This window comes from Neoarius graeffei, chromosome 14 (assembly GCF_027579695.1).
Source record: "Neoarius graeffei isolate fNeoGra1 chromosome 14, fNeoGra1.pri, whole genome shotgun sequence".
Classification (NCBI taxonomy): Eukaryota; Metazoa; Chordata; class Actinopteri; order Siluriformes; family Ariidae; genus Neoarius; species Neoarius graeffei.
In genome coordinates this window covers 43,745,901-43,770,898 of record NC_083582.1, presented here as the reverse complement: position 1 = coordinate 43,770,898, position 24,998 = coordinate 43,745,901, and the positions used below count along the sequence as shown (strand labels likewise).

General features: G+C 44.3%; 1 protein-coding gene across 3 annotated transcripts in view; it reads right to left on the bottom strand.

The window, feature by feature from the left end:
- minpp1b (multiple inositol-polyphosphate phosphatase 1b) overlaps nt 1-24,998 on the bottom strand; it is a 59,090-nt gene that overhangs the window by 10,442 nt on the left and 23,650 nt on the right. For all 3 annotated transcript variants that reach the window (XM_060939747.1, XM_060939748.1, XM_060939749.1), the window contains one exon: nt 635-732. In XM_060939747.1, coding sequence (XP_060795730.1) covers nt 635-732 — 98 coding nt within the window. The remainder of the gene's footprint in view (nt 1-634; nt 733-24,998) is intronic.

The following is a 24,998-nucleotide window of genomic DNA, read 5'->3' as shown; positions in this document are numbered from 1 at the left end:
TCAGGCTCTGACCTGTAAGTACCATTATGTTCACATAAACATGGTTTTGGCAACATGCTTTGGAGGCGCGGGTAGGGAGGGGGGTGGAGGCGCGGGTAGGGAGGGGGGTGGAGGTGCGGGTAGGGAGGGGGAGGAGGGGTGGAGACACGGGGGGTGGGAGCATGGCAAGGGCAGGCGTGTTTCTTTTCAAAATATGGCTTGCGGGAACCGTTATTCCAAAATCTCGTACCCCACCTTTAACTCGAAGTTGAGATTTTGAGCAGTTTGTAAACAATGATGGTCAATTTAATCCAAAAATCATGGAATCCAGATGTAGATTTAGATCTTTTATGAGTAAACCAGAGTTGATGGTGGCAAGGAGAAGCTCCCTGAGACATGACGAACAGGAACAAGACAAATAATACTTAAAAAAAAAAAAAAGAATTCATCCTCTTCCTTTATGAATGCATGCTATTGAATGAAGTACACTCACTGGTAGTTCGTGAAAAGTTGGAACACCTTGTTACAGTATTGGTTTAAAAAGACAAGTGTGGCATCAAACTATCTACAATACTGAGCACTACAACTCAAAATCAATGATCAATTAACCCCACAATTTTCAAAGAGAAACTGTATCCAAGTGTAAAATGCATACCTGAGCATCCAACTCATCCAACAATTTACACCATGGAGAATTCTTAGATTTGATTGCAAACTCATAGGAGCACAAGAGGAAAGCAGCTTCAACCAAATCTGTGGAGAAAAAGAAAAGGCGTGGGTTTAGTATCAGATGGTTACAGACAAAGCTGCACAATATGTCAGTTCTCAATACTTAGTGCAATGATTGTTAGTGCCATACTGATAGTACTTCCAAAAAAAAAAATTCACATGCTCAACATGGGGCGGCACGGTGGTGTAGTGGTTAGCGCTGTCGCCTCACAGCAAGGTGGTCCTGGGTTTGAGCCCCGGGGCCGGCGAGGGCCTTTCTGTGTGGAGTTTGCATGTTCTCCCCGTGTCCGCGTGGGTTTCCTCCGGGTGCTCCGGTTTCCCCCACAGTCCAAAGACATGCAGGTTAGGTTAACTGGTGACTCTAAATTGACCATAGGTGTGAATGTGAGTGTGAATGGTTGTCTGTGTCTATGTGTCAGCCCTGTGATGACCTGGCGACTTGTCCAGGGTGTACCCCGCCTTTCGCCCGTAGTCAGCTGGGATAGGCTCCAGCTTGCCTGCGACCCTGTAGAAGGATAAAGCGGCTTGAGATAATGAGATGAGATGCTCAACATGAGCTCATTTTTACTTTGGTTAAGATACACAAATACAACAAAATGAGATTATGGGGAACTGCAGTTCACAGAGGAGCTGGCATTCACACTTCAAATGTAATCTACATCACACATATACATTTTATATGTATGGGCGGCATGGTGGAAGCTATGTAAATATGTGATCAGATGTAGCTAACTGGCGGCATGGTGGCATAGTGGTTAGCACTGTTGCCTCACAGCAAAAAGGTTCCGGGTTCGAGCCCAGTGGCCGACAGGGGCCTTTCGGTTTGGAGTTTGCATGTTCTCCCCGTGTCTGCGTGGGCTTCTTCCGGGTGCTCCGGTTTCCCCCACAGTTCAAAGACATGCACTTAGGTTAACATGGGGCGGCCTTGGGCGGAAGTGCCCTTGAGCAGAGTACCTAACCCTTAACTGCTCCCTGGGTGCTGTAGTATGGCTGCCCACTGCTCTGGGTGTGGGCGTGTTCACTGCTTCAGATGGGTTAAATGCAGAGGATGAATCTCACTGTGCTTGTGTGTGCATATGACAAAGGTTTCATGCACACACATGCACACAGTGGTACTTGAAGGTTTGCGAACCCTTTAGAATTTTCTATATTTCTGCATAAATATGACCTAAAACATCATCAGATTTTCACACACGTCGTAAAAGTAGATAAAGAGAACCCAGTTAAACAAATGAGACAAAAATATTATACTTGGTCATTTATTTATTGAGGAAAATGATCCAATATTACATATCTGTGAGTGGCAAAAATATGTGAACCTTGAGGATTAGCAGTTAATTTGAAGGTCAAATTAGTCAGGTGTTTGCAATCAATGGGATGACAATCAGGTATGAGTGGGCACCCTGTTTTATTTAAAGAACAGGGATCTATCAAAGTCTGATCTTCACAACACCTGCTTGTGGAAGTGTATCATGACACAAACAAAGGAGATTACTGAGGACCTCAGAAAAAGCATTGTTGATGCTCGTCAGGCTGGAAAAGGTTACAAAACCATCTCTAAAGAGTTTGGACTCCACCAATCCACAGTCAGACAGATTGTGTACAAATGGAGGAAATTCAAGACCATTGTTACCCTCTCCAGGAGTGGCTGACCAACAAAGATCACTCCAAGAGCAAGGTGTGTAATAGTCAGCAAGGGTCACAAAGGACTCCAGGGTAACTTCTAAGCAACTGAAGGCCTCTCTCACATTGGCTAATGTTAAATGTTCATGAGTCCACCATCAGGAGAACACTGAACAACAATGGTGTGCATGGCAGGGTTGCAAGGAGAAAGCCACTGCTCTCCAAAAAGAGCATTGCTGCTCATCTGCAGTTTGCTAAAGATCACGTGGACAAGCCAGAAGGCTATTGGAAAAATGTTTTGTGGACGGATGAGACCAAAATAGAACTTTTTGGTTTAAATGAGAAGCGTTATGTTTGGAGAAAGGAAAAACACTGCATTCCACCATAAGAACCTTATCCCATCTGTGAAACGTGGTGGTAGTATCATGGTTTGGGCCTGTCTTGCTGCATCTGGGCCAGGACGGCTTGCCATCATTGATGGAACAATGAATTCTGAATTATGCCAGCAAATTCTAAAGGAAAACGTCAGGACATCTGTCCATGAACTGAATCTCAAGAGAAGATGGGTCATGCAGCAAGACGACAACCCTAAGCACACAAGTCGTTCTACCAAAGAATGGTTAAAGAAGAATAAAGTTAATGTTTTGCAATGGCCAAGTCAAAGTCCTGACCTTAATCCAATCGAAATGTTGTGGAAGGACCTGAAGCGAGCAGTTCATGTGAGGAAACCCACCAACATCCCAGAGTTGAAGCTGTTCTGTACGGAGGAATGGGCTAAAATTCCTCCAAGCCGGTGTGCAGGACTGATCAACAGTTACCGCAAACGTTTAGTTGCAGTTATTGCTGCACAAGGGGGTCACACCAGATACTGAAAGCAAAGGTTCACATACTTTTGCCACTCACAGATATGAAATATTGGCTGATTTTTTTTTGGCCCGTCATTCGGACAGGCTGAAATTTGGATGGACAGATAACATTTCAGACTTGTCTGTCCTGTGACAGTCTGTTTTGAAAATTCTTCATTTCCCACACTGCTATTGTTAGTAATACTCAAGTAATACCCTGATATTATTAAAGTATGAAGTTGAGGCCACACAACTAATTCAAATTTTAATTATAACTGACATTAAGCTAACTGAATGTTAGTGTTCAGTTTTACTGACTAATGCATTAAATCATGATGCACATTGACAGTTTTACAGTTATTTTTACTTTAAACAGTGAACTGTGAAAAGATTATTCACAATTGGTGCGACTAAGGAGCAGTTTTATTCTGATTCACAAATTTACACAAGTTGATAATACACCTAGTAATCAAAAGTGTGTGTACTGCTGAGTTAAAAACTGGGCCATGAATTGTGATAAATAATAGTCCTTATCAGAATTAAAATTTTGCAAGCACAAATTTTATAGGTGTGTGTACAGTACCAGTCAAAAGTCTGGACACACCTAATTCAACCTTTTTTCTTTATTTGTTTAATTAAAAAAATTAATTAATTAAAAAACACGATCGATAGATAGATAGATAGATAGATAGATAGATAGATAGATAGATAGATAGATAGATAGATAGATAGATAGATAGATAGATAGATAGATAGATAGATAGATAGATCGATCGATCGATCGATCCCTTTGGGAGGGTTCCCTCAGGGAAATTAAAATTCCAGCATCATTACAGAATAAACAGAAAATAGAGAAAACTTCTAGATAAATTAAGTATTAACATATGTAAATATAAAAAATAAAATATGAAAAAATTCTAGCAAGAGAGGTATTGCACATTTATATTGCACATTGTCCAGTATTGCTTTTTGTCAGGCTAGGCTACTGCTCCGTCCCATCCTCTGTCCTCCTGTTACCCCTCCTCCCTCCCCCCCCAGAGAGGAGTTGTACAGTCTGATGGCATGAGGGACAAAGGAGTTTTTAAGTCTGTTAGTCCTGCACTTGGGAAGGAGCATTCCGTCACTGAACAGACTCCTCTGGTTGCCGATGACGGTGTGCAGAGGGTGACTAGCATCGTCCATGATGTTCAGTAGTTTGTCCATAGTCCTCTGCTCTGCCACCGTCACCAAAGAGTCCAGCTTCATGCCGACCACAGAGCCGGCCCGCCTGATCAGTTTGTCCAGCCTGGATGTGTCCTTCTTGGATGTGCTGCCCCTCCAGCACACCACGGTGTAAAACAGGACACTGGTGACCACAAACTGATAGAACATCCACAGGAGTTTCCTGCAGATGTTAAAGGACTGCAGCCTCCTCAGGAAGTACAGCCTGCTCTGTACCTTCCTGTACAGGTGGTGTTGCAAGTCCAGTCCAGCTTGCTGTCCAGCAACAGCCCAAGGTGCTTGTAGGAATCCACAGCCTCCACCTCAACTCCCTCGATCAGAACTGGTCGTGACCTTGGTCTGGACTTCCCAAAGTCGATGACCAGCTCCTTGGTCTTCGAGGTGTTGAGCTGCAGATGATTCCTATTGCACCAAATGGCAAAGTCCCTCACCAGGCTCCTATACTCCTCTCGGTCGTTCCTGATACACTCCATTATGGCGGTGTCATCGGCGAACTTCTGAATGTGATGCATCTCTGAGTTGTAGCGGAAGTCCGTGGTGTACAGGGTGAAGAGGGGCCAGCACCATGCCCTGGGGTGCTCCGGTGCTGCTAATTACAGTGTCAGTAGGGGGGGAGTGTTAGACCAAAAATTTTTTTCTACCCCCTCCAAAATATGGAGATGATCTATCTAAGTATGGAAATACCAATATTTGGCCAACTGAAAAATGCTAACCCCCCTGTACATACCCTCTGAAGTTAATAACCCTTCCAAATGTTGGAAGCATCCCAGAAGGGAACTCAGCCTGCTCTATGTACTCTACAACACCTAGTATCTTCTTAGCTTTTGACCGTGTTGCAACAGAAACCATTATTTACCTGCAAGAATACAAATAATGACTATTTAATACATTGGGAGATATAATTCAGATATGAATCATTTGTGCATACTGGTTCTTAAAACTAAATTAGTAACCTTAAGTAATGATCCTCTGTGCTTAAAAATAGTTCATATTTGAGGTATTACTGAAGAGTATGACATTCATCAATAACTTTAAAACTTGCTGAAAAAGAGCAGAATTACCATATGTTTAATTTACTTGAATGTAAGGTTACTTACCACTAAGCTTATTACCTTAAAATAATGATCATCTGCACTGAAAATGTTGTAGTCGTACCTAGTGGCATACCTGAAGAGGTTCGCATTCATCAATAACTTTAAAACACATTAAAAAAAGCAGCAGTCTAATATCAAACAGCACTGTAATGTATTTTGTCATATTGTAAGAATGGAAACTTTCAGAGGGTATGTACAGGGGGGTTAGCAAGGTTCAATTTAATAAAATTTGACATTTTCCCACATAGATGGACCATCTCCATATTTCTAGGGGGGTAAACCATGAAAAAGTCAAAATTCTTAAAATAACAACCCCCCCCCCAGCGTCAGATGTGATGTCTTTCAGCCTGACGTACTGTGGCCTGTCGGTAAGGTAGCTGGAGATCCAGGTGACCAGGCAGGGGTCCATTTGCATCCTGTTCAGTTTGTCCTGAAGCATAAGGGGACGGATAGTATTGAAGGCACTCGAGAAGTCCAAAAAGAGGATCCTCACTGTGCCATTTCCCTTATCCAGATGCAAGTGGGCTCGGTGTAGCAGGTAAAGGATAGCGTCTTCCACACCAACACCTGCCCGGTACGCAAACTGCAGACAGTCCTGGGCATGTCGCACCTGGGGTCTGAGGAGGCTGAGGAAGAGCCACTCCAACATCTTCATCAGATGTGAAGTGAGTGCCACCGGTCGGAAGTCGTTCAGCTCTCTGGGCCGGTTTTTCTTAGGAACTGGAACGATGCATGATGTCTTCCAAAGGGTGGGCACTCTCCCCAGCTGCAGGCTGAGGTTGAAGATACGTTGGAGTGATTTACCCAGTTCAGCAGCGCAGGTCTTCAGTAGTCGGGGGGACACCTTATCCGGGCCTGCTGCTTTCCTGGGGTGAAGGTTCCCCAGTTGACCTCTGACTTGGTCTGCATTAATGCATGGAGGAGTCTGTGTTGAGGTAGGGGAGGAGGAGGAAGGGGCTGCTGCAATGGCTGGGGTGAGGTGTATTGAGGGAAGAAGGAGAGATGGCTACAGTGAGGGGGAGGGTGGGAGGGACATGGACTGGCTGAACCGGTTGAAAAAGTCATTCAGCTCGTTCGCCCTCTCCACTGTCCCCCCTACAACTCTGGTCTTTGTATTGTGGCCTGTGATGGTTTTCACACCTTCCCAAACCTCCCTTATGCTGTTCTCCTTCAGCTTCTGCTCCACCTTTCTCCTGTAGCTGTCCTTAGCTTCCCTCATGCAGCGTTTCACTTCCTGCTGTGCTGCTTTCATCGCCTCCCTGTCCCTGCTCCTGAAGGCGGCCTTCTTCCTGTTGAGGACAGCTTTGACTTCCTGTGTTACCCATGGCTTGTTATTAGGGTAACACCGTACAGTCTTAGCGGGGGAGACCACGTCTGCACAGAAGTTGAGGTAATCTGTCAGACAGCGTGTCAGCCCCTCTATGTCCTCACAGTGTGGGCTAAGCAGCACATCCCAGTCCGTGGTGTCAGAACAGTCTCTGAGGGCATCTTCCATTTCAGGGGACCACCTCCTGATGGAGCTAGTTGTTGCAGGCTGCCTTTGGACCAGAGGGGTGTACTTTGGCTGTAGACGAACCAGGTTATGGTCAGACTTCCCTAGTGGGGGGAAGGGTGCGACTCTGTATGCATCCCTCACATTAGCATGCAGCAAGTCAATTTTCCTGTTGTTCCTTGTTGGACAGTCCACAACCTGGTAAAAAGCAGCCAAAGTAGAGTCCAAAGTAGCATGATTAAAGTCCCCAGAAATGATCATAAATGCCTCAGGGTGCTGTGTCTGCAGCCTTGCTGTGACAGAGTGAATCCTCTCACATGCAGCGGCTGCGTCTGCCCTCGGAGGGATGTAAAACACAGATGGTGATCATGTGACTGAACTCCCTCGGCAGAGAATATGGTGACAGGCTAATGGCTAGCAGTGTCCTGGGTTACACCAGCGGTTGTTCACATAGAGGAGTTCCCCACCTTTTCTCAGTTGCTCAGATACTCTTTTTGAAAACTTGCCAAACAAAGAAACAATCAAGTCAAGGATAAAGGACATCCCCATGTCAGCTAGAAGTGTTCAGTGATGTATTGATGAAATGGCAGAAAATGTCAGAGTGCAGCAAACAGCTGGGTTGAAAAATGCTGCGGTATTCAGCATAGCACTTGAAAGCGTGGACGTGAATGACATCCCGCGTTTGGCAGTCATGGCAAGATACTGCAATTCATCTGTGAGAGAGGAACTATGCTGCTTGAAGCCCATGCCTGACACAAAAGGTGAAGACGTAGCCAAGGTGTTAACTAAACATTTTGAGGAACGAGGGATTAACATCAGGAAAGTGTTTGCAGTGACAACAGACGGCGCAACCGCCATGGTTGGGAGACAAAAAGGAGCTGTCAAACTGATTGAAGAAAAAGTCGGCCACCCCATCATGAAGCTCCACTGCATAATACACCAAGAAAATCCGTGTGCAAAAATGTCAAATTCAGATCTTAATGAAGTTATGGCTACAGTGGCAAAGGTTATTAACTTCATAGTTAAACGATCTGCGCTGACACACCAACAGTTTCAATCCCTGCTCGAGGAGATGGACAGCGCATACAGATCTCCCTCTCCACTCAGCGGTGAGATGGCTGAGCTGTGGAAAAGTTTTGGAGCGATTTGTCAGCTGCTTTGATGCTATCAAGGCCTTTCTGGCTGAGAAGGGCCAAAATTATCCACAACTGGAGGACGAGAAGTGGATTGTGAAACTTATGTTTCTCGTGGACATTACGGGACACCTCAATGAGATCAATCTCTGACTGCAAGGTGCAGGACAAACTGTTTTGGACATGTTTGAGACATGGGCGGCTTTTGTAGGTAAACTGGCAATATTCTCAAATGACATTGCTTCCTCCACTTTCCGCTACTTCCGACACGTGAGAGAGCTGTCCTCCGAGCACAACATCAGCGCCGCTGAAATAGCCGCATGCATGCGTGAGCCGGAGGCGGAGTTCACAACCCGCTTTGGGGATTTTAAAAGGTACGGACCAATATTTTCTTTCTTGATCAAGCCCGACAGCTTTGATGGACATGATTTGGACGCAACTCTGATAGACTGGATGGATATACAGGCAGGGATGAGAATGAAAAATATTTAAAAAGTCTGAAAAAACCAGGGCGGGGCCCAGGGGGGCGGGGCCCAGGGGTTCCAGGGGCTAATGATTTTTGGCTATTTATTTATTTACTTTATTATTAGACAGGGAGATTATTATTAGACAGGGATATTATTATTAGACAGGGAGATTATTATTAGACGGAGATTATTATCAGACAGGGAGATTATTATTAGACAGGGAGATTATTAGACAGGGAGATTATTATTATTAGACAGGGATATTATTATTATTAGATAGGGAGATGATTATTAGACAGGGAGATTATTATTATTATTAGATAGGGAGATTCTTTTGTGTAATCTGAGTTGAAGTGGGTTTTGTACTTTGGTTTTTTGGGGCGCACGCGCGCTCTCTCTGCCATGCCGATCCTGTAGCCTGCACTGACTCAGCTGAAAACTCCGGTCCTCGAGAAAAGAAATAAAAGCCCGCCCACATTGAAAGCTGATTGGCTTATTTTGCTGAGTAACCCAATCAGGATGCTCTTTGTCTGGCATGCGCTACATGGACAAGCACACAGGCAGTGTTGCCACATTGGGCGGTTTTAAGTGCATTTTGGCGGGTTTGGAACATATTTTGGGATGGAAAACGTTAGCAGTATCTGGCAACACTGCACACAGTCTCCGGCAACACTGCACACAGTCTCCCTCGCGCGCGCACATTCTAAGATGCGTGATGCAGACCTTAATGTTAGGCGCGCATGCTCAAAAACGATCATTTTGGTCTGAAAAAGTCGGAAATCCGCTGATCGGCGGAAAATTCTCATCCCTGTACAGGACATGGAGATGCAGCTGATTGAGCTGAAGAGCTCAACACTGTGGGTGACAAAGTTTGCAGAGCTCCGAAAACAGTTGGAAACCACAGCTGTGCAACATCATGGAGCCTGAATCCTCACATGCTGGACATCTGCACCAGAGAAGTTCAGCTGTCTCCGGAACATCGCACTGGCTCTCGTCAGTCTTCGGGTCAACATACCTTTGTGAGCAGGTATTCTCACACATGAAAAACGTGCTCAGCCCCACCCACAGTCGTTTAACGATGGACCACTCTGAGGCATGTTTACAACTAAAAGTGACAAACTACAAGCCCCAGATAACAGAGCTTAGCCAAGCAAAGCAGGGCCAGGGATCTCACTGACTGGCAGGCATCTGTGGATTTGTTTTAGCCTCAGCCCACACTTATTTTTAGTTAAACATGTTGCTGTTTGCCCATGTATTTGAAATGTTGTGGCTGTTTCATTCTGATGGAATAGAGATTTATTTTTTGATGCACCGTCGTCTCTGCATTTCCACTCAGTGCAATATGTTTTAAACAAGGTTCTGAAAGCAGTGTTTTAAAATTAGATCCAAGCCCCTTTTGTGAATGGGAACATATCTTTGAAATGTGATTTAATGTGTCCTGTGGATAGAATAAAATTCCAGGTATGTTGGAAATGTTCTTGTATTTTGTGTCATATTTTATTATTATACTACTGTTGATACTGGCACACTCATTGGCAAGAAAATTTCAAATTGGCACTCGGTGTCACAAAGGTTGCCGACCCCTGTTCTACAAATGTAGAAAATGGTCCAAAATACAGAAAAAAAAAAACCTTTGAAGATGTAGGCATGTCCAAACTTTTGACTGATAAACACATTCACTGGCATTGTTGACTGTACAGTAAAGTTGGACGACTTCCACAACACACACCGGCTGGACTTTGCAATCGCCTATTAAATTATGCTTGTGTGTGTATGAACAAGCAGATTTCTGAACTATGATCCATCAAGATTACCTGGGATACAAATTCAGCCTGAATTTACTATGTTGTAGTTACATATTAGATAATTTGCTTTGCCGTTCTGACAACAGGATACAGGGATGTAAGAAGGCTTTTTATGTTGGTGGTGCTGGAATTTTAAGCATTATATATGAGAGTTTTGATTGAAGAATATTGTTGTACAATGTAGAAAATAGTCAAAATACAGAAAATCCTATGAGTAGGTGTGTAAACTTTTGACTGGTACGTTTTTATATATAATACAACCCTGATTCCAAAAAAGTTGGGACAAAGTACAAATTGTAAATAAAAACGGAATGCAATGATGTGGAAGTTTCAAAATTCCATATTTTATTCAAAATAGAACATAGATGACATATCAAATGTTTAAACTGAGAAAATGTATCATTTAAAGAGAAAAATTAGGGGATTTTAAATTTCATGACAACAACACATCTCAAAAAAGTTGGGACAAGGCCATGTTTACCACTGTGAGACATCCCCTTTTCTCTTTACAACAGTCTGTAAACGTCTGGGGACTGAGGAGACAAGTTGCTCAAGTTTAGGGATAGGAATGTTAACCCATTCTTGTCTAATGTAGGATTCTAGTTGCTCAACTGTCTTAGGTCTTTTTTGTCGTATCTTCCGTTTTATGATGCGCCAAATGTTTTCTATGGGTGAAAGATCTGGACTGCAGGCTGGCCAGTTCAGTACCCGGACCCTTCTTCTACGCAGCCATGATGCTGTAATTGATGCAGTATGTGGTTTGGCATTGTCATGTTGGAAAATGCAAGGTCTTCCCTGAAAGAGACGTCGTCTGGATGGGAGCACATGTTGCTCTAGAACCTGGATATACCTTTCAGCATTGATGGTGTCTTTCCAGATGTGTAAGCTGCCCATGCCACATGCACTAATGCAACCCTATACCATCAGACATGCAGGCTTCTGAACTGAGCGCTGATAACAACTTGGGTCGTCCTTCTCCTCTTTAGTCCGAATGACACGGCGTCCCTGATTTCCATAAAGAACTTCAAATTTTGATTCGTCTGACCACAGAAGAGTTTTCCACTTTGCCACAGTCCATTTTAAATGAGCCTTGGCCCAGAGAAGACGTCTGCGCTTCTGGATCATGTTTAGATACGGCGGCTTCTTTGAACTATAGAGTTTTAGCTGGCAACGGCAGATGGCACGGTGAATTGTGTTCACAGATAATGTTCTCTGGAAATATTCCTGAGCCCATTTTGTGATTTCCAATACAGAAGCATGCCTGTATGTGATGCAGTGCCGTCTAAGGACCCGAAGATCACGGGCACCCAGTATGGTGGCCTTGACCCTTACGCACAGAGATTCTTCCAGATTCTCTGAATCTTTTGATGATATTATGCACTGTAGATGATGACATGTTCAAACTCTTTGCAATTTTACACTGTCGAACTCCTTTCTGATATTGCTCCACTATTTGTTGGCGCAGAATTAGGGGGATTGGTGATCCTCTTCCCATCTTTACTTCTGAGAGCCGCTGCCACTCCAAGATGCTCTTTTTATACCCAGTCATGTTAATGACCTATTGCCAATTGACCTAATGAGTTGCAATTTGGTCCTCCAGCTGTTCCTTTTTTGTACCTTTAACTTTTCCAGCCTCTTATTGCCCCTGTCCCAACTTTTTTGAGATGTGTTGCTGTCATGAAATTTCAAATGAGCCAATATTTGGCATGAAATTTCAAAATGTATCACTTTCGACATTTGATATGTTGTCTATGTTCTATTGTGAATACAATATCAGTTTTTGAGATTTGTAAATTATTGCATTCAGTTTTTATTTACAATTTGTACTTTGTCCCAACTTTTTTGGAATCGGGGTTGTATATAAAAAATAAAAATCTGCCAGTCAGTCGTTGCCAACTATGACTGGAAGAGTGACCGTTTGGCACATCTTGCTGCACTTTGTCGCTCGTATTTCACTTGCCGGTTCTTGTCGATCGTTTCCGTGGCAGATTTCACGATACCACACCAACGCCCTCGGTCCATTGCTGCCTCTTCCCAGTATGCGTATTTTCACTGCCACTCCTCATGCCTGCACAGAAATATAGTAGTGTAGGCAGCTGTGCACACACCAACCCAGCTACTCTCTGGACTCCAGTGATCCAATGGAGTGCTGCAGCACTATGGCCAGTGGAAAACGGTTGCCTCGCAGTACCCAGGTCATTTGGGTGGTGACCTCTCCAGAGAGACGACGTCGGGAAGCAGCCACCATTGGCTTCGTTCTGAAAACCTAACCGCAAGGCAGTGGTGTCGGGCTTGATTACTTAGGGTGCCTGATACCTGCCCAAAGCCAGAGCCCCATCAGTTGAAACAGCATACACCGAGCTGGAAGGTACCAGCTACTTTATTAGGAACTTGTTCTTGATTCTAAGATTCCTGTTCTTGGCTGGCAGAAGTGGAACCATTCGGCGTAAACTCGAGACTGTTGTGTGTGAAAACCCCAGGAGAGCAACAGTTTCTGAAATACTCAAACCAGTCCATCTGGTACCAAGACCCATGCCACAGTGAAGGTCACATTGATCACGATATTTCCCATTCTGATGTTTGAAGCAAACATTAACTGAAGCTCTTGATTTGTATCTGTGTCACGCCCGGCTTTGCCTTGCTGAGAGTGCTCACTCCTTCCCCGTATATTGAACTTGAACTTGTCCAGGTCTCCCTCCAGTCCAAAGGGGGAGCTGTCTGGTACTGTAACACCTGGTCTAGACAGCCGTGACAGTTCAAATATATGGCCATTCAGTGTACGTGAGCTGGCTATCGGGGCTTTTGGTTTGGGTAACTCTTGCTTTGCGCCATGGAGGCCCTGCACGGGCCAACCAGCGCTTTATTATTTTCCTTTAAATGCTTATTATTTCTTATTTCTTAATTATGTTTAAATAAAATACTATTTAACCCGAACAACGGTGTGGACTCCCTTTATGTTGTGCTTATTTTGGGCCAAGTAGACATGACATATTGGGGCTTGTCCAAACCTTTGATAGTGAATTGGATTGTGGCATTTTGGTAGTATAAACTTCCTGTGTTTGTTTGTGGGGAGTTTCACATCGTTTGGAAGGTTCGGGGTTAAATATTGTAGTTGTTTTGGTAAACTTCCTCATTTTGATAATACTTTTTGGAATATTGTTTTGGAAATTTGGGGCCTTCTGGCCTATTATTTTGATTGTTTGGAGTGGCAAGTGTGTTTGTGCTTGCTCTGCGGGGTGGCATATCGCGGAGCCTGCATTTTCCCCAATTAGAACGCGCTGCGTTGGGTTTAGGCTGCTGTGTCACTGAAGCCTGGGTGAGGGCACCGCCTTGGAAATCCGGCTGAATTGGCATCTGTCGGGACAGTACGGGTCCAACAGTATTGGTGAGTAAATGATCCTTGCTCTAGGGCCTAGTGTGAAGACAGGTCAGTTTAGTGGGGGTAAAATGTTTAGGGGGAATCTCCGCTGCTGTCTCGTAGCACGAGTGGCATTCCAATTTGCCAAAATAATTTGGATTTGATTGTGTTTGGATATCGGATTTGTTTGATAATTGTTTGAGGAAGTGTTTTGTTTGTTTGAGCCAGGGTTAGTATTTGTTTGGTGGCACGCGTTGGTGCCTATTTGTGGCCAGTTTGAATATTGTACTGGTGACTTGGATTTGTTGCAACAAGATGAGTAATCTTGAAGCATTTTTTATAGCTCCTTCGGAGGCATTGTTCCTCATGCTCACCAAAGATCAACTGTATAGTGTTGCTGACCACTATGAAATTGATGTAGCGTTGCCGAAGACTGCATTAAAAGAGGACTTGTTGTTTTTTATTCGGGGGACGTTGATTAAGAAACAGGTGTTGCCTGCCGAGGGGCGGGAGCACAGTCATAAAGGTGAATTGGGCTTTGATGCTAAGCCAACTTTGCCGGCTGCGCACTCACAGACGGTGACCTCGCTGTCGTATGAGCAGCAAGTGGAGTTGTTAAAATTGCAACACGAACTGAAAATGCAGCAAATTAAATTAGAAATGCAAGAAAAGCACAGAGAACGCGAGTTGGAGATGCATAAACTTAGAAATGCAGAGCAGCAACGCGAGTTTGAGCGCGCTAAATTACAGCTGGCGGCTGAGGGTAACCTCGGTGGCTCTACGCCAACTTCGAACAGCTTGGCCAATATGGTAAAGTTCCTGCCTAAGTTTAACAAGCGTGACCCAGATGTCTTTTTCTCATTGTTTGAAAATATTGCATCTGAACAGCACTGGAGTGATGAGGAGAAAACTTTGTTACAGACATCTTTAATTGGTCGCGGACAGCAGGCATTTGTGGCTCTACCTTCTACGGAACGAAAGGTGTACAAAACTGTTAAAGCGGCTGTGTTAAACAGGGATGTGATTTGGGGCTGGTGAAATTATCTGAAAATTTTAGCCGGGGGTCTGGGGGCCGCAGGCCCCCAGCTGGCCCAGGGCAGCACCCTGGTGGGGGGACAAGGGGGGAAGCCCCTCGAAGCTCCTGGGTTTTGGGGTTTTCTGACTTAAAAATTGTACTAAAATGGCAAGCAAACACACAAGAAAAAACTTGTCATGATTAACAAATTCAAGCCAATTTAATTGTCAACATGCAACTCTGACACACACACTCGCTCACTCTCTCACACACACTCTCGCTCACTCTCTCTCTCACTCGCGCGCGCGCACACTCTCACTCACGCGCGCACACACTCTCACTCGCGCGCGCACACACTCACTCGCGCGCGCGCTCTCGCTCGCTCGCTCTCTCACTTGCGCGCGCTCTCTCACTTGCGCGCGCTCTCTCACTTGCGCGCGCTCTCTCACTTGCGCGCGCTCTCTCACTTGCGCGCGCTCTCTCACTTGCGCGCGCTCTCTCACTTGCGCGCGCTCTCTCACTTGCGCGCGCTCTCTCACTTGCGCGCGCTCTCTCTCTCGCGCGCACTCTCTCTCTCGCGCGCACTCTCTCACTCGCGCGCGCACGCACTTTACGCTCGATCACGGAGGCTGCCATCTTTCAACTCTGTTTGAAGCGAACTTATGTACAGCTATCCAACAAGCGCGTTCATTGGTTGTTACAGAGCGATGGGCCAATCACGTACCTCGTTTCATCTCAATGACGTAATTGCGTAAATGACGTAATTACGTCAATGAGATGAAACGAGGTACGTGATTGGCCCATCGCTTTGTAACAACCAATGAATGCGCTCGCTTCAAACAAAGAGCTGAAAGATGGCAGCCTCCATGATCGAGGCGTAAAGATGCAAATCCGAGGCTGCCATCTTTCAAACAAATTCGGAACGAATAGGATACGAATGTGGATTTGAGGGAAAAATCGGAAACATTTTTTTTTCAAGTTTTGAGGTGAAAAAAGCGGAATTCCGCGAATTCACGGAAAAATCACATCCCTGGTTAAAGTGTTATGAGTTGATTCCTGAAGCTTACAGACATCGCTTTTGTTCGTGGAAAAAAACTGACAAGCAAACGTATGCAGAATGGGTCAGGGATTTAACCAGTTACTTCCAACGTTGGCTTACAGCCGAAAGCGTTAATACTTTTGAAAAGCTTTGTGACCTTTTGGTATTGGAGCAGTTTAAAAACACACTGCCTGATCGTATAGCCACTTAACGAACAGAAGGTTAAGACACCATCTGATGCTGCTGTCCTCGCCGATAATTTTTCGCTCACTCACAAAATTCCATCGCATGTTTCTACTTTGGGTTTTGACACTTGCAAGGACCGTCGTCCTGGCAGTGGTAGCACGAATACTTCTGTTAATTCCAACACCAATTCCGTGCATTTCAAACCTTTTGGGTTTGATCCTAAAAAAGATTGCAATTATTGTTTTGGTAAAAAACACTGGAAGGCAAATTGCCCCGTTCTTTTGGATAAAGAATGACAGTGGCAAAGTTGGCCTCTGTGCTTTCTCTACTCCTGCTGTGCGATCGAAGGGTAACTCTAAAAATGTTCCAGTGAAAATGTGCATCAGTGCTCGGTGTACAGCGTCAGTTGATCACACAGTAGCTGTGCAGTGTGATGCATCTGAGTTGGTTACATCTAGTCTAGCAGATTATGTGCCATTCGTTACGGAGGGGTTTGTTTCACTGGTTGGTGGCTCTTCTCGTGTTCCTGTAAAAATTCTTTGTGACACAGGGGCATCAGAAAGCTTTATTTGTCAGTCTGTTTTGCCATTTTCCTCTAAATCTGATACAGGTAATTTCGTATTGATTAGAGGTATTGGTTTACAGTCTTTCCCTGTGCCATTACACAAAATTGAGTTGTATTCCGGTTTTGTGAATGGCGAGGTAACAATTGTTGTTCGTCCCTTTTTACCCATAGAGGGAATTCATTTGATTGTATGAAATAATTTAGCCCGTGACTGTGTGTTCCCTAATCAGGTCTCACCATCTCCTGTGGTTATGACAAAGGCTTTTCCACCAAATGAGTTGGATAAGTGTCAAAAAGATTTTCCAGATGTTTTCACAGCATGTGCTGTGACATGCGCTATGGCATGCACGCAAAACTCCAAGATGTCTGATGTATCTAAGAACACATTTGTTCCTCATTTACCAGTACCTTTGTCTCACTCTGAAATTGTGAAAGCTCAGAAAGCAGATAAGAGTTTACAAAAGTATTTTGACCTTGCTGAACATAGTAATGAATTGGAACACAGTTATTTCGTCAAGGATGGGTTGCTGCTGAGAAGGTGGTCACCTAATGCAGATTCTACTGAGAGAGAGCAGGTTTTGCAGGTAGTGATGCCTGAGAAATGTCGTGAAGTTGCTCTTAAGCCAGCTCATGGGGAGGTAGCAGGTCACTTTGGGGTGAAGAAAACCTACAACCAGTTGTTGCAACATTTTTATTGGCCACAGATAAAGAGGGATGTTGCTCGGTTTGTCAGGAATTGTCATGCGTGTTAGGTTACTGGTAAGCCAAGTGTTATTAAACCAGCACCTTTGCAACCAATTCCATCTGTTGGTAATCCATTTGAACATTTAATTACTGGTTGTGTAGGCCCTTTGCCCCAGTCCAAGTCTGGATGTGTGTATTTATTTACTATAATGTGTCAGGCTACTCATTACCCTGCTGCATATGCTTTGAGGTCCATCACTACTAGGTCTATTGTGAAATCTTTGTCTCAGTTTGTTTCGATATTTGGCCTTCCTAAAGCCATTCAAAGTGACCGAGGTTCAAATTTCATGTCAAAGACTTTCGCAACAGCCTTGAAACAGTTCCAAATACAGCATAACCTTAGCAGTGCATATCACGCACAAAGCCAAGGGGCCTTGGAACGTTTCCATGCTACCCTGAAGTCTCTGTTGCGTGCTTACTGTGTGGAAATGGGTCGGGATTGGGAAGAGGGTCTGCCTTGGTTATTGCTGGCAGCTAGGGCAGTTGTGCAGGAGAGTACTGGCTTTAGTCCAGATGAACTGGTGTTTGGCCATAAAGTTCGTACTCCTTTGTCCGTGTTGTCTGGTGATTTCAGTTCCTCTGAACCACCTAAGACCGTGTCTGAAAATGTGTATGGTTTTCGACGCAGGCTTCTCCTGGCATGTAAGTTAGCTAGTGAAAATTTAACTGAAGCCCAGGTAAAAATGAAGAACAATTATGATCGAAAGGCTGAAGTTCGTACTTTTAGTCCAGGAGATCAGGTTCTGGCATTGTTGCCTATTCCTGGGTCTCCATTTGCTGCTAAGTTTTCAGGGCCTTACAGTGTTGTTCGACAGGTCTCAGCGACAAACTATTTGGTTGCTACACCTGAACGTAGGCATGCTACACAATTGTCTCATGTGAACTTGCTTAAGCCATACTATGCGTCTGTGCATTCTGCTACTGGTAAGGGTGGGACGGAGTCTGTTGGTTTAGTGGTGTCTGCAGTTAGTAGGTCTCCTGAGGTGGGGGGATGACATGAGAGGCCCTCATGACGCTGTATTACATGCTCGGTTGAATAATTCAGAGATGTTGGCTCAGTTGGATACTGTCCGAGTCACATGGAAGTAAGACAGAGAGAACAGTTGAAAAAATTTTAGAGTTCTCTTGTTTGTTTTTAGATATTCCCACAAGTACATCGTGGATTGAACATGACATAGAGGTTGGTGACGCAGAGCCTGTTCGTCAGAGGTTCTACCGTGTTGGTCCAGACAAACGTAAAAGCTTGGATATGAGAGTGTCCAGTATCTTCTTGACAATGGTCTTGCTGTTCTGTCGTCTTCCAGTTGGTCTTCAACTTGTTTGTTGGTCAGAAAACTTGACCACACTTATAGGTTTTGTACGGATTACAGAAAAGTGAATGCTGTAACAAAGCCAGACTGTTATCCGTTGCCTCGTATAGAGGATTGTATTGATCAGGTCGGTTCAGCTCGCTACGTGAGTAAATTTGATTTACTTAGGTGGGGTTTACATTAGACTGTATCAGCGGACCATCAGATTAACGTTTTTAAAACGATTAGTGTGCACACAGCAACGCCAATACACGATTCGCATGCACATAGCAACGCCAATACACGGATACGCTCGGCTCCGCAGGCATCCTGCGCTCCAAATCACTCCGCCCTGAACAGCGAGTGCCCTCTAGAGGGTGCGCACTCCGGCCCTGCACAGCTCACAGAGCACGCGAGTATAGAGCACGAGCAGTGATTTGGGACTGAGCCGCTGTGTGTGTGATCTCAGTGCATGTCGGGCATGCGCGTCACTTACCACTTGCAAGTGGAAGAATGGCAAGCCTAAAGACAATCATAACTACACAATGGGCAGTATTTGCATCAGTATTTGCAGTATTTTCATACTTTTATACTCTTTAATGAAAGGTGATACAAGGCGGAAGTCCGCGCCGTTTTTCAGCAGTCGCGTCACATGACCAACGCCAGCGAATCAGGAAGGTGGATGTCACAGTGACGTTGTCCAATGACGACGCCAGTTAGAGCTCAGCACAGCGTATCCGCGTATTCTCAATGTTTACACAGCACCGGACCAGACACGATCTGGATTGAATAAGTGGACGCTGGCGGATTCCCGTTTCCCGGCGTTTTAATGTAAATGGACAGTGCATCCGCTAAGAAAACGAGACAGATACGGTCTAATGTAAACTTGGCCTTAAAGGATACTATCAGGTACCTCTCACTCCTAGAGCACAGGAGATCTCTGCTTTTATCATGCAAAATGGTTTGTATTCTTACACGCGGATGCCATTCGGGCTGCGTAACGCCCCCTCCAGTTTCCAACGGCTCATGAATTGGGTCGTTGCGGGACTGGAGGGGTGCACTGTGTATCTTGATGTGGTGTGTCATCCTGACACATGGGAAGACCATCTTGTGCGTGTTCGTTTGCTCTTTGAACGGTTTGGCGCTGCCAATCTTACTGTAAACTTAGCAAAGTGCAAGTTTGCTCAGGCTACAGTGGTGTATCTTGGCAGGATAGTTGGTCAAGGTAAAGTGCGGCTGATAAGAGCCAAAGTCTTGGCCATTGACAAATTTCCACGTCTGGCAACGAAAAAAGAATTAATGCGTTTCTTAGGTATGATAGGATATTACAGAAATTTCTGCTGTAATTTATCATCTGTTGTTGCCCCTTTGACAAACTTGTTGAAAGGTTCATCTCAGTTTAATTAGACTCTTGTCAGCAAGCATTTGAGACTGCCAAGTCCCTTTTGACTTCTGCCCCAGTCCTGTCTGCACCTAAGTTGGAGGAGCCGTTCCTGCTGCAGGTAGACGCCAGTCAAGTAGGAGCAGGAGCAGTTCTCCTCCAAAAGGATGAGGATGGAGTAGACAGGCCGGTTTGCTATTTTTCTAGAAAATTTAATTGTCACCAGTTTAACTACTCCACCATAGAGAAGGAGGCCCTGGCTTTGGTATGGGCGCGCCAATATTTTGATGTCTATGTTGGTGGTGGGGTGCACCCTGTAGTCGTTTTCTCTGGCCACAATCCCCTCGCTTTTCTGTCCTCACTGCAGAACCAGCGCTTGATGCGCTGGGCTCTTTTTCTGCAGTCTTACAACTTGTCCATAAGACATATCAAAGGGTCTGACAATGTTATAGCTGATGCATTGTCTCAGGCCCCTGAGGATGGTTAAGGCATGTATGGTTTCTTCCCCTGTCTCATATTCTTTCTATTTCCTGTTTTTTCCATTCTTAAATTGCTGTTCAGGCACCGGTATTTGCTGGATGGAAGGCAGGGATGGGGAATTTTTTTTTTTTTTTTTTGGGGGGGGAAGGGTGATTGTGGTCCATGTTGTTGTGAGTATGGGGTGTGTGTAGGGGGGGAGGGGTTTATTAAAATTGGTCAAAATAGTAAAAAAATGAGAATTGTTTTAAATAATGGTAATGGTAAAAGAAAAGTTGAAAAAAAGAATGGTAATTGTAATATGAAAAAATGGTTAAAAGAATGGGTTAGTTTTTGTGTTATTTGGTTTAGTTTTGGATTTTGATTTATTTAGTCAGAAGGTGAACAGAGTCCCTTATATGGGTCTCTCTCTTTTGGGGGGAGTGATGTCACGCCCGGCTTTGCCTTGCTGAGAGCGCTCACTCCTTCCCCATATATTGAACTTGAACTTGTCCGGGTCTCCCTCCAGTCCAAAGGGGGAGCTGTCTGGTACTGTAACACCTAGTCTAGACAGCCGTGACAGTTCAAATATATGGCCATTCAGTGTTCGCGAGCTGGCTATCGGGGCTTTTGGTTTGGGTAACTCTTGCTTTGCGCCACGGAGGCCCTGCACGGGCCAACCAGCGCTTTATTATTTTCCTTTAAATGCTTATTATTTCTTATTTCTTAATTATGTTTAAATAAAATACTATTTAACCTGGCGGCACAGTGGTGTAGTGGTTAGCGCTGTCGCCTCACAGCAAGAAGGTCCGGGTTCGAGCCCCGTGGCCGGCAAGGGCCTTTCTGTGTGGAGTCTGCATGTTCTCCCCGTGTCCGCGTGGGTTTTCTCCAGGTGCTCCGGTTTCCCCCACAGTCCAAAGACATGCAGGTTAGGTTAACTGGTGACTCTAAATTGCCCGTAGCTGTGAATGTGAGTGTGAATGGTTGTCTGTGTCTATGTGTCAGCCCTGCGATGACCTGGCGACTTGTCCAGGGTGTACCCCGCCTTTTGCCCGTAGTCAGCTGGGATAGGCTCCAGCTTGCCCGCGACCCTGTAGAACAGGATAAAACGGCTAGAGATAATGAGATGAGATGAGACTATTTAACCTGAACAACAGTGTGGACTCCCTTTATGTTGTGCTTATTTTGAGCCAAGTAGGCATGACAATCTGCATGATTGTATGCATTATGCTGCCGTCAAGGGATTGGCTGATTAGAGAACTGCATAAATCAGTAGTGTATGGGTGTACCTAATAAAGTGGTCAGAGAGAGTATATTTTATATGAACAAGTGTTTTACTGGGAAATACACCACTCGCATTTTTCATACACAATACATCCGGGACATGGAGAACCAAAACCGTGACAAATCTCAATGTGTCACGCATGAGGAAATTGAAGAACTGTTTTGGGAAAATTGAGTACTTTTTGTTTGTGAATGTGTCTATATAATAAATAGAAAATCACAGGTTGGCTGGAAGATATGAAGTTTATCTTCTCATGTTGAAAAACCTGGGGGGGGGAGTTGTTAAGACCAACAACAATACCAAGACCGCGAGAGGGCGCCATTTTTAAATAAGCGACGAGATATCATGGATGCAATAAAGCAGCAGTCATCCATTATTATTGTTGTTGTTGTTGCTGCTTCTTCTTCTCCGTGTTGTTGCTTCGATGTTCGTGCCAAGGTTTATGCAAACGCAGCAACGTAACTAACGTATACAGTGACGTAATGACGTGGCTCCCCTTAGCACCCCGAGCTATGGAAAAGCAAACTGGTTCTCAGCTGGTTCGCAAGTTGAACGAGTTGTGAACCAGCACTGGCCCCGAACCAGCCCTGGAATTGATTTGGTGGAAAAGGGGTATGAGTGACACATTTTCTGATATTTCACTCTGATGACTTCACTCCCAGTGTTTTCCTGCTGACTTGATGAGCATTGTCAAAATGACGAACCGGTTCAAAATTAAAATTCTTTTGATTAACTTGCAATATAAAAAGAACACACACACACACTTTACATATATATATACACACACACACACACACACACACACACACACACACACGTGTGTGTAATACATTATATATTACACACGTGTGTGTGTGTGTGTGTGTGTGCGCACGCGTGTAATGTGTAATATAATTTTATGGATTTGAAAGTGTGATATGCACTTTTTTTAAAACTTTTTATTTAAATTATGAAAACTACAAAATATTGTCATTAATTAGACAATTAATTGTGTAATTAACTGTCATTAATTGTTAGGATTGCGCTGCGTGCTGTTCAGATGCGTTACAAGGAGTACTCCGAGGACAAAAAGAGAGCAAACCACATGACTTAAATCAATCTGGTTTATTCTCAGTCGTGCCCCAACGCGCAGCTGCGTCGGGGCTTTATATACACTCTTCGTAGGGAGTATCAGCAGTGGAAAATTATGGAATGTGCTTTGCACACTCAGTCAAGGTCACAAGAGTTATGCACAGTTCAACAGGATGTTTCACACAAAAACATAGACAAAATCAGGATATAAAACGGGAACAGAACATGTGGAAATGCAAAATGTACAGAGCAGCACGTATTATAGCTGACCTAAAGTAAACCCTAAACTGCTACACTACACGACAGTCACCCTTGGGCCGCGCATTTACAAGAGTAGGTTTAGGAGTATTCAGGATTATATTCTTACATTAATTTACTCATCACTGTAATGGCATTACTATGTACGTGTAAGAACAACAACTTTTATTCATTCATCACACGCTTGTGAAATTCCTCTCTGCAGTTAACCCATCTGAAGTTGTGAACACACACATGCGCGCACACACACGTAAGCAGCGAGCACACACACATACCCAGAGCAGTGGGCAGCCATGCTAACAGCACCCAGGGAGCAGTTGGGAATTAGGTGCCTCGTTCAAGGCCATCCCATATTAACCTAACCTAACCACATGTCTCTGGACTGTGGGGAAAACCGGAGCACCCGGAGGAAACCCACGCAGACACGGGGAGAACATGCAAACTCCATACAGAAAGGCCCCCGCCGACCGCTGGGTTCGAACCCAGAACCTTCTTGCTGTGAGGTGACAGTGCTAACCACACCACCACCATGCTGCCCATCTGAAAGGCAGCCTACCTCTAAACTAACAGATTCTTGATGATCAGAGAGGTATCTAAAAACTGGTCTGAGATGGCCATTACCACTCACTGAATATAACTGCCAACCACTGTGGCCATCCCAGAGCTGATATATTGTTCAATCATGGGGAATAAGCTTAAATTTGGTCATCAATGAGCATGTCTTTTTACTTTTGTATTTCAATGCAGAAAAAGAGACTTTGAGAGAAGAGATTATAAAGGCCCCTGTTGGCCACTGGGCTCAAATCCAGAACCTTCTTACTGTGAGGCGACAGCGCTAACCACTACACCACCGTGCCGCCCCTGTTTACTTCAAGTTTACTTAAAAGGTCTTCCCTGACAGTGGTGGCTGGTAGTCTTTCAAACAGGGGAGGCTGGTCGGTTACGATATTTCCAGATTTTAAAAGAAAAAACACACCAATTTTGCCCATACTCTTGCCTCTGATCTGGCTGATTGTTGGCAGGGTCACAAACTGTGAAATAACAGGTTCTTTTGGCCCATTAGCCTACTGTCCAATATACATGATGGTGGTGTTGGGGGGGGTATATTTTAACATTTTATATTTTAAAATTGTGGCATGTTGTTTAAAAATTTATCATTACTGAAAGCAGCTCTTTGTCAGGAACCTCAGCAGTAACAGCAGAGTGTTCTGGAATAGGCACAAGCACTGACCTTGGGGAGCCAAACACAGAGCTGGGTGCCACACATTTCATTCAATGACACTTTCCCTATATTTTACTTATTTTGACTGAGAAATGTTTTATTGACAGTTTTGATAACCCTTCTCTTTTAATTCAGGTCAGTAGGGTGAAATGTTCTCGGCTGTGTTTTTGTTTAAAAATGTTTTCCAAATTGTAGCTGTGTTTAATTCATATCCAGAAAAATATATATTCCAATATAATATACTCAGCATAAACATTTTAAATAGATTCTATATTTTTGGTCCATCCATGACATATTACTAAAGTAGCCTATTTACTGTTGTTGATGTGGGTCACTTGCTGTTAGCCAATTCACTTTCTCGTACCAGTAGAGCTGAAAGGAACGAGTATTATTCCCTACCTTTTTCACCAAGTCAATCTGAGGCGTTGGTCTACCCTGCTCTTTAATTTTAATTTTTTCCTCGAAAGGAAGACTAGCAAATGGCTTCGCCAAAATTAAATCAGCAATGCTTGGCATCCGTGCGCAGCTTTCTTGCTAGCTGACTAGCCCCCTCAAGTTCAAGTTCAGTCACTCAAACGAAATTTCTGGAACTAAGATAGCAAACTTGACAACACTATATTTACACTTTATTTACAATGAAAATATATACAAACTAAAAAAGCTGGTAGAAACCGTATGTAATGAATGAAATCGAAATGTAAGCTGATCTCTTACAATACACCACAGCACTTGCGAATCCGC